The sequence below is a fragment of the Anolis carolinensis genome, chromosome 3 (assembly GCF_035594765.1).
Source record: "Anolis carolinensis isolate JA03-04 chromosome 3, rAnoCar3.1.pri, whole genome shotgun sequence".
Taxonomy (NCBI): domain Eukaryota; kingdom Metazoa; phylum Chordata; class Lepidosauria; order Squamata; family Dactyloidae; genus Anolis; species Anolis carolinensis.
The window spans coordinates 81,814,815-81,830,311 of NC_085843.1; the positions used below are offsets into that span (position 1 = coordinate 81,814,815).

At 38.7% G+C, this 15,497-nt stretch overlaps 1 protein-coding gene and 1 long non-coding RNA gene across 5 annotated transcripts in view; both read right to left on the reverse strand.

The window, feature by feature from the left end:
- Window positions 1–315: 315 nt before the first annotated feature.
- On the reverse strand, window positions 316–3,724 carry LOC134297478 (uncharacterized). Its single transcript, XR_010004233.1, has 2 exons — window positions 3,370–3,724; window positions 316–888 (listed from the first exon to the last, which is right to left on the reverse strand). It is a non-coding gene; the product is annotated as an uncharacterized LOC134297478 (long non-coding RNA).
- Window positions 3,725–6,294: 2,570 nt separating this feature from the next.
- LOC100566739 (cystathionine beta-synthase) overlaps window positions 6,295–15,497 on the reverse strand; it is a 51,858-nt gene continuing 42,655 nt past the window's right edge. For all 4 annotated transcript variants that reach the window (XM_008107463.2, XM_062975158.1, XM_008107464.2 and 1 more), the window contains 5 exons: window positions 13,906–13,980; window positions 11,910–12,044; window positions 10,155–10,263; window positions 9,266–9,350; window positions 6,295–8,234 (listed from right to left, as the gene is read on the reverse strand). In XM_008107463.2, the coding sequence (XP_008105670.1) occupies window positions 8,071–8,234; window positions 9,266–9,350; window positions 10,155–10,263; window positions 11,910–12,044; window positions 13,906–13,980 (568 nt within the window). In that variant the 3' untranslated portion in view covers window positions 6,295–8,070. The remainder of the gene's footprint in view (window positions 8,235–9,265; window positions 9,351–10,154; window positions 10,264–11,909; window positions 12,045–13,905; window positions 13,981–15,497) is intronic.

Consider the following 15,497-nt stretch of genomic DNA (forward strand, 5'->3'; position numbering starts at 1 on the left):
AGTGGTTCTCAACCTGGGGTCCTCAGATGTTTTCGGCCTACAGCTTCCAGAAATTCCAGCCACTTCACCAGCAGTTAGGAAGTCTGGGAGTTGAAGGCCAAAAACATCTGGGGACCCCAGGTTGAGAACCACTGTTCTAGGCCACGACGTCCTCAGTTTTGAAGACTTCTGATTAGAGAGGTCTGCCACCTAGCAGCTAAAGCTGGCACTGTGGTCTACCAATATAGTTTTAAAAAATAGGTCAGGAGTTGCATAAAATACATTAATAATCAATAAAGGTCCAGGTCAGATATAATAACTACAATACCAAAAGGGTTCTTTAATAATGCAATTGGTTTATTCATTCAGTCATTCATTCATTCATTTTGTATCATATCTTTCTCCTAAGAAAGAATTCAAATCAGCTTACAATTTATAGATCCCTTCTACCCAGTATCTCTCCCCCCCCCCCCCCCGATTTAGCATGTAAAACATCTTTTACACTATGTCTTGCAGGTGGCTTGGCACTTTAATTTTCCACCATCTGGAGGACATATGCAAATTTCACATTTCTTTTCAATCTTTCCACCGGCTTCTACATGATTATATTTGTCAATGGGACAAGCACAAACACCGCAGCCATCCATAGGCCTTCCTATATACTTGCATGTTGGAGGAATTTCAGGGCAAGTTGAAGCGCATTGAATCTTGTCATGAGATATGCAAGTACATTTTTGGGTGGCAAAGTCAATGTACACGGACTCTCCCAGGAGAAGGTATCCATTCTTGGGACAACCAAGTTGCAAGTGGGGAGGACAGAGACACCGAGGGATTGGGCTTTTGCAGTCAGCATCATGAAGGAAGCAGCAGCTCAGCAGCAGGCAAAGGAAGACCTCAGGTTTCATGATTCTGTATCCAATGCAACAATGTTCGTCAATAGCATCGTAAGTTTTTTCATCACAATCTTTCATTTGGCTTTTCCTTTTCAAATAAAAACAATTACCAAACTTCTAACGGAACATCATTGGTTTACTTACCATTTCTATTTTCTTACAGGAAGAAATGCTGATTATTTAGCACAGTGTAAGTCTTTGGATTGCTTACTGTATAATCTTGTACATGGCAACTAAAAGTAAACCCTATATAGTTATGTGGTTCTTACTAATCCCTAGTACAATTCAAAGACAGGGCAATGTTAGTCTGGAAGAGTGGTTCCCAACTCTTTTTGACCAGGTCCCACTTGACCAGGGACTACTTTGACCAGGGACCACCTTGACCAGGGACCACTTTGACCAGGGACCACTTGACCGGGGACCACTTGACAGGGGATCACTTTGACCAGGGCCACTCTGCAACATTAGTACCAAAAGGGGCAGAGCTGGTCAGGTCTGCGGAAAGGAGCAGAAATAAAATAAAATAAAGAGGAAGGAGGTTCACAGACCAGATTTTCGTTCTTGTGGCCTACAGGTTGGGAGCCACTGGTCTGGAATATCAGTATGCCAAGGGATTTTGTAGCACTTTTGTGACTTATTGAAAGTCTGAAGCTAGTAGCATAGGCTTCAGTAGACTAAGAACCTCTTCACATGGGGCAAAATAGCCTGTTTTGGCGCTTTTGGCTAGATGACTGGCAGGATTCCTAGGGTTTGGAGGCCAGCCTGATTAAGAGATTTATTATACCTACCAATTTCACAAGTGCCATTTGATGTGTTTTTCAGTGTCTTTTCTGATTTTGAGTGCATAATAATAAACTTAATTTATATCCCATATATGTGAAAAACAAAGAAGTCTTTAAATTACTTTGATCAAGTTTATGACTTAATACTCAGTGGGATGAATATCACACACCCACCCCTTTGCTGTGTTGCATTGTTTATTATTTTTTCTGATGAAAAATTCTCAAGAAAATGGAAGTTTGATTTGGTCTAATAAAGGCATTAGTCGAAGAAGGTCCCTTCTTCCACAGTTGGTGGACTTGTGCGAAAGCTAAAGCATTTTGGAAAGAAATCTACCAAGAGATACAAAAAACCTACAAATTAGCATTAAATTAGACCCTAAATACTTCCTTCTAGGTATGATGGATATGGAAAATGATAAGAACAAGGAAACTTTATTCTACTACTTAGTAACAGCTGCCCGGATGATCTATGCCAGACAATGGAGAGAGAAAGGAATACCAGAGACTGACTCTTGGATAAATAAGGTCTTAGAAATTATGAATATGGACAAATTAACATATTTACTATCAAACGATCAGGGCAGACAAAAAAACAAAAACAAATTGGGAACCTGTTAAAAATTATTTAAAAGATAAGAAATTTAAAATTCTAATTTGAAGGCTTAACAGAAGAACTCCGGGAAGAACAACAACTCCGATATGAGAAAGAAGGCAATGCCTGTGATAATAAAGATAGAAGAATTAACATGAGATGAACTGAACTTTATACACTTACAACATGCAAATGGATAGAAGTCTTTTTATTATTTTTTTCTATTTTTTTCTTTGCTATAATAAGGGATATAAATATATATCCTCTATATACATGGTTTTTTTATCTTTTGCTCTCCTTTTTTCTTTTTATTTATATAATCTTTTTTCTTTTTTTCTCTTTTCCCTTTCCTTTCACCTTTTATAGTATATGTTACCCCCATCCCAACTTTTACCCTATTCTTCCCCATTCCCCTCCCGCCCTAGCCCCCCACCCTTCTTCTATTCTCTCTCATCTCCACCTGCTTGTCACAGTTAATGTTGGTGTTTTTGCTTTTAAATTTGCTTGGTTTGCTTAAGTTTATGTCTATGTCTGCTGTTCACAAATTTGGTAAACAATAAAAATCATTTAGTAATAAAGGCATTCGTCCTCCACAGATTTTTATTTGTTTCAGTGTCAGCACTGCTACTTACTTTTTTCATTTCTTATTTCAGTGTGTACACCAAATAACATGCAAGAAGGAAGGCAGATTATAAATCCTGTTTCAAATTTTCAGCAATCTGTCTCAACTAGGTACAGGTCACTTAGACCTGAAGTTCATCTGTAGTTTCCCATTTATGGTTCATCTCTCCAAGATTTGCAATTCATATACAATGGAAGTTTCTTTCCTCCCCTTTTTACCAACTTTCTCCTCTGTTTTCTAAAATGTTTCTAAACTGCTATTTTGGACTGGATTGCCCTTGTGGTCTCTTCCAACCCTATGGTTCTATTCAGTTCAAATTTGTAGGATAATTTACAGTACAAATATGGATAAATGGAATCATCAACCCAATTCTTTCATCTCTGCCACTTGATTTTTCGTAAAAAAATAAATAAAACCACAATATCTCAGTCTTATTTCATGACAGCAATAAGAATTTGACATAGTCAAATCCCCTTCTATCATGAAAAGCACAATATTTACCTGGATATATTTCTGGTGTTGGTGCTACAGATGGTTTGATCCACAGTCTGTGCTTATTCCTGAGTAGCTGGATGCTGCTTCAAGCTTGAAAGTGCTCTATTTATACCAGTGAAGTGGAAGGAAAGCTCCTAAAGTAAGCTGCTAGGTGGGGCTAAAAGCTGGAAAGGTATGTTACATATATCTCAACAGAAACCAGTTACCATTGCCAATCTGGTTCTAGAAAAGAATGAAATGAACTCTTGACAACAATACACTTTTAATCTTAAAAAAATACACTAACAAAGACAAATTGTGCCTTTATTTTATTTTCATTTTTTCCACTGGGACAATATTTTTATGTGCAAAAAAATGCTGTGGCTTCCTAAATGATAATTGTATCTCTCCTTACGGATTTCCCCATTGAACACTGAATTCTTAATATTTCAGTAATGTGATATCTTGCCTGAGAGTCAGTGAGGTGTAGTGCTTTCAGCAATGCATGATAATTCTTAATACCAGAGTTAGAATCTCAGCTCCCTCAAGATCTATCAGAGTGTAAATCTCCATCTATGTACCTACTATGAAGGTATGGAAAGAAAGACTGCTGATTATTTACCAGGGCAATGCCAACTAGACAAGACATCTTCCTGGCTACTGAGTGACCATAGGGTGCATTAAACTGTTGATCCAATGCTATGGAATCATGAGAGTTTTAGTTTTACAAGGTATTTAACCTTCTCTGTCAATATTGCTGGAGCTTCACCAAACTACAACTTCCCATGATTCCATAGCATTGAGCCATGACAATTAAAAGCAAATAAATTCTACAGTGTAGATGCAACCTAAGACTCCTAGATCACTTTCACATGGACTGTTTTCAAGAGTGGTGTCACACATCCTATACCTGTGCATTTGGGGGTTTTTTGCCCTTAAATTTCTCCCTGTTGCATTTGATTTTGTTAGTTTTGGCCCAGTTCTCTAACCTGTTAAAATCAGTTTGGATTCTGTTCCTGTCCTCTAGGGTATTAGCTATCCCTCCTAATCTGGAGTCATTTGCACATTTGATAAGCAAGCCTTTTGTTCCATTGTCCAAGTCATTGATAAAGATGTTGACTAGTACTGGGCCAAGGACAGAACCCTGTGTCACCCCACTGGTCACTTCTCTCCAGGATATGAGGAGGAACTATTGGTAAGCACCTCATAGGTTCAGACAGTCAGCCATTTCCCAATCCACCTAACATTGTCTAGTTCACATTTTACTAGCTTATTTGCAAGAATATCATGGGACTTTGTTCAAGACTTTACTGAAATACAATACATGTAACATCCACTGCATTCACTTCATTTATCAAGTTTGTAGCTCAAAAAATTATTTGAGTGGTTTGCGTATTGGACAAGGACTCGGGAGACCAGGGTTCAAATCCTCACTCAGCCACAGAAACTCACTGGATGGCATGTCACACTTTCCCAGCCTCCAAGAAAGGCAAAAACAACCCTCCTCTAAACAAATCTGGTCAACCAAACCTCATTGATTTTCCTTAAAGACACCGTAAGCTCGAATGACTTGAAGACACGTGGCAACAATAAAAAATGAAGACCTACTTGTGTGCTAGCTTTAAAAACCAAGTTTATTGGAGATTCAAAATAAGGAAGAAAGAAGCGGAAGGTTAATGGAACATCAGATAGTTACTGAATGCTAACCAGATCTTGAGGACAGTTGCGCAATGATTTCTTAAGTCTTCATAAAAACGTTGATAGCAATCCTGTGCCACGTTGACTTGTGAAACTGGTTCAGCTTGTTTAACCAAAGAATTATATGCCTTTAAGAGATTTCACTTTTTATGGCTGTCCCCATACTGTGATTGAGAGTAGGAGAATCACTGAAAGATTATAAGGATGAGGAAGTATTGAGACATTCCCATGAACTCAGGCAAAACTTAGATAGGATATTTTCCCTATAAGTCTAAATTCTGTTTTAGTGCCAACTAAAGTAGATCTATTTGATCCTTGTATTTACCTATATGTTGGATTTACCTATATGTTGGATTACTATTCAACAGTTGATTTCATTGCACAGAGGTGGAAAATTGGCACAATAGTAGGACTAGGTTGTTGTGTGTTTTCTGGGCTGCATGGCCATGTTCCAGAAGTATTATTTTGATGTTTTGCCCACATCTATGGCAAGTATCCTCAGAGGTTGTGAGGTATATAGCAGGACTGTCTCCTCTTTTGAGCGCCTTTATCACATGATGCCATGAAATACTCACTGCCAGCCTATCACCGCCCTGCGATGAAGCTGTCAATAATTAGTGACGTTGCACAGGGACATTGGATAATTTGATGTTTCACCATCCTTGTGGGAGGCTTCTCTCATGTCCCTGCATGGAGCTGGAGCTGACAGAGGGAGCTCATCCGCACTCTCCCTGGATTGGATTTGAACCGGCAATCTTCATGTCACCACTTAACCTTTTCTTCTTCCAGTGTTTATACCCAGCTTCCTAAGCCACTCCTCAAAGGGCTTTGCTTCCAGACCTATCCTTCCTGATATAATGTATCCAGAACTGGATGCAGTATTTCTAGTGAGACCAGACCATAAATCCCATGAAACTGCAACAGTGACTGCTGGCTAGGGCTGATGTGCGTTAAAATTCAATGGCATCCAGAGAGCCACAGTGATCCTTCTGTCTTATCAGAAATGTTGTAACAAGATCAGGCATTATGCCTGATAACAAACTGCAATTCTCACCAGCTCTGCCCAAAATACTTAATGGTTGAAGGATGAGGGTCCACAAGTTGTCAACTCCATCCTATAATGATATAATCTAAAAGAGCACTGGTTAACAAAACAAGATAGTAAGGTTGTATTTTGTTCAAATAGCAGCTGTAAAAACCTTGCATTGTTTGGATATAGGTCTCTGGCAAAGGAAGAATGAATTTCAAGGGTAGTCTTGTTAGATGCAGAGCAGTAATTTATTTTAACAAAAAAATCCATTTCAAATCAAGAGGCAACAAATAATAGTAATAATTTTTAAAAGCCAAATAGAAGTGCATTTTCACGCAGTGCACAATGAACAATCCTTTGACATTTGTGGCGACATTGACATAATGAGAAGAAAGTTAACCTTTATTTACTCTATAATAACTCATACAGATTCAAAGTTTAACAGTCTTGGCTAATGGCATCTCTAACTACAGGTTTGTTTAGTTTTTTTTTTACTCATCTACAATTACATCTTCCAATGGATTACTGGATTTTCTTGTTTCCAGCACAAAGAGCTTCATTGTCAGTTTGCACAACGTTCAAGACATCTTGACATGCTGACATCATAGAATCAATCAATGATTAAGAAAAGTATGTATCAAAGCTAAAAAGAGTACTGGCAAATATGTAACCTGGTTATTCTCATGAGCAGAACCATTGAGTATTATGGGCTACAGCAGCCCATGATGTTCTAACTCTCCATACTTTGCAGTTTTCCTCTCAAAAATGTTTTGAGAGTGGAGTCGTAAGGTAGTGAGAACTACAGCAGCAAAAAGGGCGTTTCAAAGTCCTAGGAAGTAGAGTAACAGATGGAGGGAGGTTTCATGGAACAGCAGTTAGCACACTGCTGAGTCACAGGGGAGACTCTTGTGAGCTTCATACAACCTGCTGGGCACAGATTGTCCATAGTTGCTGTATTGGGATTACGGTAGATCTTTTCAAGCTTTGCTCTCAAATTTGCAGCTCTAGCACTGGCATTAGTCTCTTCTGGGTAGAAACCAAAACGAAGTGGATATCTGCATGACTTTCTAATGTCTAAGGTAGGAGTTGGCAACAGTATGATGGCCGGGGACCATTTTCAACCAGATCCCTCTCAAAGGTTGTACCCTCTCCAGCAAGACCAAATGTGTGTCACCTCCTATCACCTTTTTGAGGTGGACTGCAGAGGGAAACTGGGATGTTTGTTGTTCTGGGATGCTTTTGGGGATAGGTGGAAGTGTGTTTGCATGTTTTCACACCTTTCAGGGTTTTGTGTGGTCTGGGAACCACATGAAGCTCATATGCTCAGTGTTGCTTTTCCTTGTAGATGAACTGAAACACCCACAATTCCTCACTATTGGCTATGGCGATGAAAACCATTGGAATTCACAATATAACAGTACATGGAGGACCACATAATTCTTAGCCCAGCATAAGGGAATTTTGTGACTGAAATGTTTTGGGAAATTACTCTAAGTGTAGTAATCTATCCATATTATGATCAGCCATAACAAAAAAGATAGGTGAATAGTTCTTACACCTCTGCTTACACCTCTGCCAGCAGAAATAGTGTTGATTCAGATTTCCTTGGTATAAATAAACTGAATTATAGGTAATTGTACATTTATTTCAGGAAGCTTTTGCATGTGCAATGTTAATTCCTCTGCCAGCAGATTTTGAAATATTTTTCAGTCACTATTAATACAAACAGCAAAACATAAACTAGAAAGTGATTCCGCAAGCCTTCGCAGGAGCATTATGTCTACTGTTATCTTCTGAGAATCTCATTTTTCACAGGTCATCATAGTAACTGCTTATTTTAATTTTAAAAGCTCTCATCAGATCATCCCAATCCCAGATTATTTCCACTGATGGCATTAAGATGACATTAAACAGAGTATGTTAAACAAATTAAAACAATAAATTAACCATACTGGCAAACAAATCCAGAATGTTATACTTAACATTTTCAGTTATTTCTTTTAAAATTCTGCTGCAGAGAAAGTTCTTCCAGAAGAAGCTGATTTGGATGCTGCATCACTTGACTCATGACTTTTGCCCTGTGTAGTGACGAAACTAAGGAGATCAACAGCTGTGGCCACACCAAAAACCATCTGTTTCATGAAGGATGTGCCATCTGCATTGTCTAGAAGTGCCCAGAAATGAAGGAGGTTACATATTGCTGATGTCCCCAAATGAGACTTTGGAACATTGGCTGGAATCCCCTTAGTGACATGCAGAACCTGACACTGTATGTGTTTACATCTGTTTTTGGATATTTCACAAGGAGTAATTCCTCATGCAATGAGACCTTAGATCTTTGAGGCACCCACCCAACATTCACTTTGCAGGATTCAGACAGCTCTACCACCTGGAGATACCAATGGGGCAGCACCACCCGAGGAGTGATAGAAGAATTTGTCTGGCCCTTTGCCACTATTCTTAGGATGCTTAGAAGACATATGAAAATAAGAGGCAGAACGCACAGGCTTTCTTTCACAGATGCCCACATTGATTTTGGTGACGAGGCCAATGGCATCATGTGATATGAAGGATAGGGCCATCATGGTATCTGACAGCCCCATCCTGTAGAGAGCCCCTCCATTTGATAGGATGCAAGAAGTTAAGAGATGTTGACTTTAAAATAATCCTTATTGAACTACCTGTCATCAGTAATGATGACCAACTGTCATCAGTAATGGACTGGATGAGGGCTAATAAATTGAAACTAAATCCTGAGAAGACAGAGGTACTCCTGGTCAGTCGGAAGACAGATCAAGGTATTGGGATACAAGCTGTGTTGAATGGGGTTACGCTCCCTCTAAAGACACAGGTATGCATCTTAGGGGTAAAGAATGGAATGGAATATAGAATTGGGTTTTTTTTTTCTGGCTTCTAAATGTTATGTTTTAATTGTTCCTAGCCCCTAATTTTTAAGTGTTGTCTTAAATGCTTATTTGTTAAGATGCCATTTTAGCTATGTGATGTCTAATTTGGTGTATTATCTCACTATTATTGTATGCTCTTGTTTAATATGTTTTGTTTGATTTATGTTGCCATTCTTTGGTTGCACTTTATGGCATTGAATGGTTGCTGCTATTTGTTATGAATTGCCCTGAGTCTCCAGATAGGGCAGGATATAAATAAAGTTTTATTTATTCTTATATTATTACTTACATTGCTCCAGTTCATGCACAACAATAGCAAAGTGATCATTTTCCAAGATGCGTGAAAGCTTTCCAAGGGTATCATCCAGGCTAACCTGTAGAGGGTTTCCAGATAAAAAGAAAGTCATGGTTAGCATAACACAGTAGTTCCACATGTGGAACTGTTATACACCAAGCTACTTATGGCCTCTGGCCCTACTGGAGAGCCACTGAAGCCACTCCTATGTGCCTGGAAGTGGGATATTAGCCAGAACCATTAGCCAGACCAATGTGGTTACATTCTCCACAGGAGTTTTCTGGACATCCCAGAAGATAACACTATGTAACAAAAGTTGGAAAAGTTCTATTCCTGGTTTGAAAGTGTTATTTCTGTTTAATTGTGTGATATTTACTTTGAAAATAGTTATTGTATTCAAGAAACTTCATTTTTATGTCTGCCACAAACTATGTTTAATTGCTTGAGACTCAATGTGATATTCATTGAAAATGTATAGTAAAATGTGCTGCAGGATGTCCTACAGTTAGAATAGTTCTCGCAGTTTAATAAACCTTTTCCGTGTTTTTATGATAGAACCAATAAGGAAATGACATTTATAACCTAGGAACAAAAATCATGTTATATTGCCACTGTACATCTTGTACCAGGGACATACACAATCCATGATTACACCCCTGCTTTCCATGAATGAATGGCTGTGCATGGGGACTTTATGGTCCAGATAAGGGTTTGGTTACTGCAAAAATAGAAAAACCTCCACCCTAAAAAAAAAGACATATGCAGACATATGATTAGAAAATGTAAGCATAGGATCAACAGATGCACATGTATGCTACTAATTAAGATGCCAGCCTTTCTGAGGCTGCTCACAGATTTCTCTTGAATTTTAAAAGTTAAATACCTTTGAAAATTGTTGGTAAATGACTTTCATGACTGGATCTGAGAACTGGGCATTTCCTGCTAGGATTGAGGAGAGGATGTTGCTGAGGGTTACCATTCCCAAAATGAGTCTTCAGGGGGGGGAAACAGATTTTTGCACTGTCATTACTCACATTCATGAGAAAAGTAAATTAAATGCATTTGAATTTCCCACCCCAGAAACAAAATAGTTAGGAATGCACACAGAACAAAATAATGAGTCAGAGAACTCACTTTCTCTACAATAGAAGACATGATTGTCATGTTTTCAAATAGACTAGTTCATATAATCTTTATTGCTGTCTAACAAAAATTGATCAGTTTTTCCTGCCAGTTGTGTCCATCTTGGGAGAAGCATTACCCTTTTTCATGTATTAATCATTGGGAATATACACACTACGTTAATATCTAGTTTAATGTTCAGATGGACAGAAGATCCTAACAAACATGGTTTTAAATTATCAGCACAAAATATATGCAGGCTGTATAAAAACGAAACGAATCTGAAAAGGAATTTGAAAAGCAAAAGTCAATAAATTAGGGTAGCCAACCTAAAAAACATAGAATTAAACCTGTTGTATGATTCTGACTTATCTGGGAAAAGACAAATCTGATTTCCTATTCTGGAAATCTTTATAAACAAATTGTAGGCAAATGGGAGCAGTCAACCAATAACACCACCTCTGAGGATGCCTGCCATAGATGTGGGTGAAACGTCAGGAGAGAATGCTTCCAGAACATGGCCATACAGCCTGGAAAACTCCCTGCAACCCAATATTCATTAGCATGCTGCTGACAAATTCACAATAAGCCAGAAATCTAAAAACAACCCCTATACACTCTTTTCATTGTAATGCAATTTTCTGAACACTGTTGACCAAGTGTAATGTGTACTATGCTTTATCATGCCTCTTGTGTGTTCACATGTTTAGAGGGAATTAAAAAACTGTCAGGCACAAGTGAACAAACCAACAGACTTTTCTGACAAAGCAAGCAGTCAGATGAGTCCACCTTGTTTTGTTCCACTGTCTGTTCCCATGGAAAATAATGCACATATATGTTGTACATCTATTCAAACATCTAAATACAGTGGGCCCTCCACATCCATCACAATCCATGGATTCAACCCACTGCAGATTGGAACGTACATCATACTGTACATTTAAATCCACGGTGGGGAACACCACTTGTTTCTGTCTTTGATCGACAGGCTTCCTTCCTAAAGCAAAAGTGGGTGACTGGTGGGTCTTTCCGCCACCTCAGATGTGCCAAGAATGATCTTATCTGGTAGCTGGAATTTGCTCCTGCCTCTGCTGCCATCTTTAAGGGCTTGTAAGCTTCACTTCATGTTTGCAGTCCTTCTATAAGCTTCATGAGGCTTTGCAGTCTCTCTGCAAGTGAGGCTTGTAAGTTCCTATTAAATATGACAGCTATGTACTTCTCCCTTCATCTTGGAAAACTGCTTCCCCCCTGCTTCCATGTCTCTGCAATGTAATGTAATGTGATGGTCACAAATTGGGCAGTGGGATAGGAACATGTTTCTCCTAATATATAGGAATCCTCCGTGTATGGGCACCGAGTCTTTGATAAACTAGACATTTTGAATATTTATTTGAAGATATCGGCCATTGTGCAGATCATAGGCTGATCCTCTTTCCCGCTTTCAGTTACAGGACTGAAGTGTTCTCTAGAAAGCTATTCTTTGCTGAAGCACGTTCTTAGTTAGGAAGAGAGTTACCCTGATTCAGCGACAATTGGTGCCTGGTCATATGTCTTTTCACGGAGAATTTCAATGGCCTTCCGACAGTTCACATCTGGAAGAAGAGTCAGAGGGGCCTGCAGGTTCAGCTTCTGTACCTTGATATTCCACCACCTGTCAAGCAAAAAGAGCATCACATGTTATGGGTTCAGCTAGCTAAATAGAGGCTGCCATGCATCTTATTTGAAATGTTGGTCTGGACCAGGATTGGGCAAATATAAGGAGCACAGGGGCCAATTTGCCATTCCTGACATATCTCTTATTGGTTGCACCCACTGGCAATGATCATACATCCCCCTATCTTCATCTGAGTCCTTCCCAAAATTGTTGCTGGAACAATCACTTCTTGTCACCATTTTGAGAAGGATTCTGATGAAAACAGGAGTTTTTGAGTTGATGATGAATAATCCTTAAATCATCATCATCATCTTTATTTATAGACTGCCCTATCTCCCTGAAGGGACTCACAGCGGTTTCCAACAATATGGCAACTATCCAATGCCAAACAAAAACCATACAAACAGTTTACATAAGGACAGGACACATTAAACAATGTAAAAAACCTAACTGTGACTAATAAACAAAATGATGGCAAATTAAAAAAAGACTAAAAAATGAAAATAAAAATAAAAAACACCATAAAATACAGTAACCCTGATAAAACATACACAGTAAAAGTAAAATATATATAAAACTGAGTACATTGAAACTCCATCAGGCAAGGTTCAGGAGTCCAATGGCCAGGAGTACTAAAATGGACCTACTCAACTATAAAAGGACTGGGCGCAGCGTATCATTGGGCTGGGGAAGTGGGTGAAGTGCTGAACAGAGTACTATCTGGAGACCTAGGGACTGGGCCAGTTAGAGACTAATCCTTCTGGAAAGCTTGTTGGAACATCCAGGTTTCCAGTTTCGTATGAAAGGGGGACAGTGTGCGGGATTGCCTATTCTCTCTCAGGAGGGAGTTACAAAGTCTTTCTCTGTAGGGCTTTGGGTGTAGAATCTACAGGTAGAAGGCAAGGGGGAAAAGATAGAAATGGAGATTAAGTCTGTTTGCAGTTTAATATAATGCGTGTTGATTTTAATAATTGTTTTTATTGATGTTGATGTTTTTTACTGGGATAATTGTTTTATTGCTTTGTTACTGTTATTTGTTTGTTTTATCGGGCCAGGCCCCATGTAAGCTGCCCCGAGTCCCTTCGGGGAGATGGGGCGGGGTATAAAAATAAAGTTATTATTATTATTATTATTATTATTATTATTATTATTATTATTATTATTATAACACACCTATAGAAGTTAGTCCTACAAGAATAGTAGAGAAGATCATTATGTTACTTTCTCAAGCATAAGTAACTCTACAAGAATGTTATATTGGGAAAAATATGGATCTGTGTAACTATTCCTGGAATACAAAATATACATATTCTGTAAAATGAGTTACAAACTACTCAAAAACACAAGTGATTGAGCACAGAATTTGGCATGGACTGTGATGCAACTGCTCACAAATACATGCAATGAATTCTATAAACTATGGCCAGTCCAGGTGCATTCCTCTTAAGTGCATCTCTGGATTTTATCAACTAAATTCATTCCTGTTTTAAAAAACAAAAGGAGTAAGAGTGGCACAAATAAATAGATCAACGATCAGTTGACCTTTCTGTGCCCCACCATTCTAATTACTTTTCAACAAACATAAGTGTTGAAGTGATAGTGTCAAACTAGATGACATGTTTATGCCATTTTCAAAACATAAGCTCCCTCAAGTGGTAAAAATATCTGTTTCTATCAGCATTGATTTTCTGTAACTTTGCATTTTGCATTCATCAAAAAGTGATTACAAGGCAAATACAGGCTTAATTTACATGTCTGATTGCCAAGACAGTTATCTCTAAGAAAATACAGGAGGCAAAATGGACCAGTCATTGGTAATATGCATTCATAGAGTCAAGTCTGAAATTCTGAGTCATACCAAGGATATTGTTCTGGAACATCTTCTTTTAGAAATCCATTCTTGATCATCCATTTGTCATTTAAATACTTAGACCTATAGGTGAGGAACAAAGAAAAATAAATGGTGTCAGACCTTAGTCTAACTTTAAGATCCATCACACTACTACTGGACTATTCTAACTGTAATTTTCTAGCCTACAGGACACCCACAGTATTTAAATTTAATTACAAAAAGAAATGATAGCGGGTAAAAAAGCATATTATATAGCTTTAATAAATGAACTCTATTGCGGAATTTTATAATAAGATGATTTACCTGCTAAAGCCAGACTGATAAATAAGACTTTTAGGGAATTAGAAGCCAACCTGTGTTTGAAGACAGAATCCCCCTGTGGTCAATGGCATTTCATTATTTCTCTTTCTGAATCAGCCTGTTTTGTTAGCTGAACCCACAGAGGCACTAGCAAAAATACACAATCTATAGAGATTTTTGTGATTGACAAAATAGAATGAAAGGAAAAGTACATATGTTCCCTCCATTCTAGGCCTTTTATTATCTTTATACTTTTCTCATCACTTCAATGTTTGCATGAATACTTTAGTTTCTGGTTTCCAGAGTCTGGATTCTTTTAGGCACTTTTAACTTTCTTAATTGGGTCATTGAAGAGTGGCAGTTATAGTTTGAATCCCAACGAGAACAAATCCACTGAATTCATTACTGAATTGTGAGTCCACAGAATCAATTACTGAATTGTAAGTCAACATAAATCTTATTTATTCACCGAGTCTATTCTATTTGGCCCTAAAAGTAGAATTTATTTTATTTATTTACAGTATTTTTATTCCGCCTTTCTCACCCCGAAGGGGACACAGAGCGGATCACATTATACATGGCAAACATTCAATACCATACGACATATAGACAGAGACAATTTAACATTTTCCAGCTTCCGGCTTCATGAGGGTATGTTCGAATCTGGCTACAGGGGAAGCAACTGCTTCATTATCCATTGTGACACCGAGTCCTTGGTGGATTACTTATTCCAAATGCTGCTGGATGTGATGACCCATGGGCCTTGTAGTCCTGCTCAGGACATTGTAATCCCTGATGAAGAAGAAAACTTGGGTTTTTTACCTTCCCAGTCAGAACTGGAATCTTCTCAGCCAGATCTTTCCCAGGCAGATCTGGGAACCTTGCACCTGCAAGAAAGTTGTGTCCCAGAAGTATGTCAAACAAACCCAGAGCCCACATCTCCCGTGTTCTTGCGCCGTGAGTTTTGTAAACAACAGAGGGGTTTGGAAGCAGCTTCGCGCAGGAGTGCTAGAATTGCAGCTAAGAATGTAGCCAATTAAGACTGCTTTCCGTGAGAACCTTTAGGGAGTCAAACATCTGGTCCCAGAGTTTAGCTTTCGTTTCTGGTTCCCAGAGAACTGCTTCGGCGGGAAAGTTAGACTCTATATAGGTGTTTTACCCGCGTAGTAACTTCGCGGAGTCAATTCGTCAGCCTCCGGAGCGAGTTGTGTCTGGACAGCGCGCTCCGTTTCAAGCCTCGTTCCCGCTCAAGCCTTTGCCTGCCTTCCAGCCTTCGCTCCAGTTTCCAGCCTTTGTTT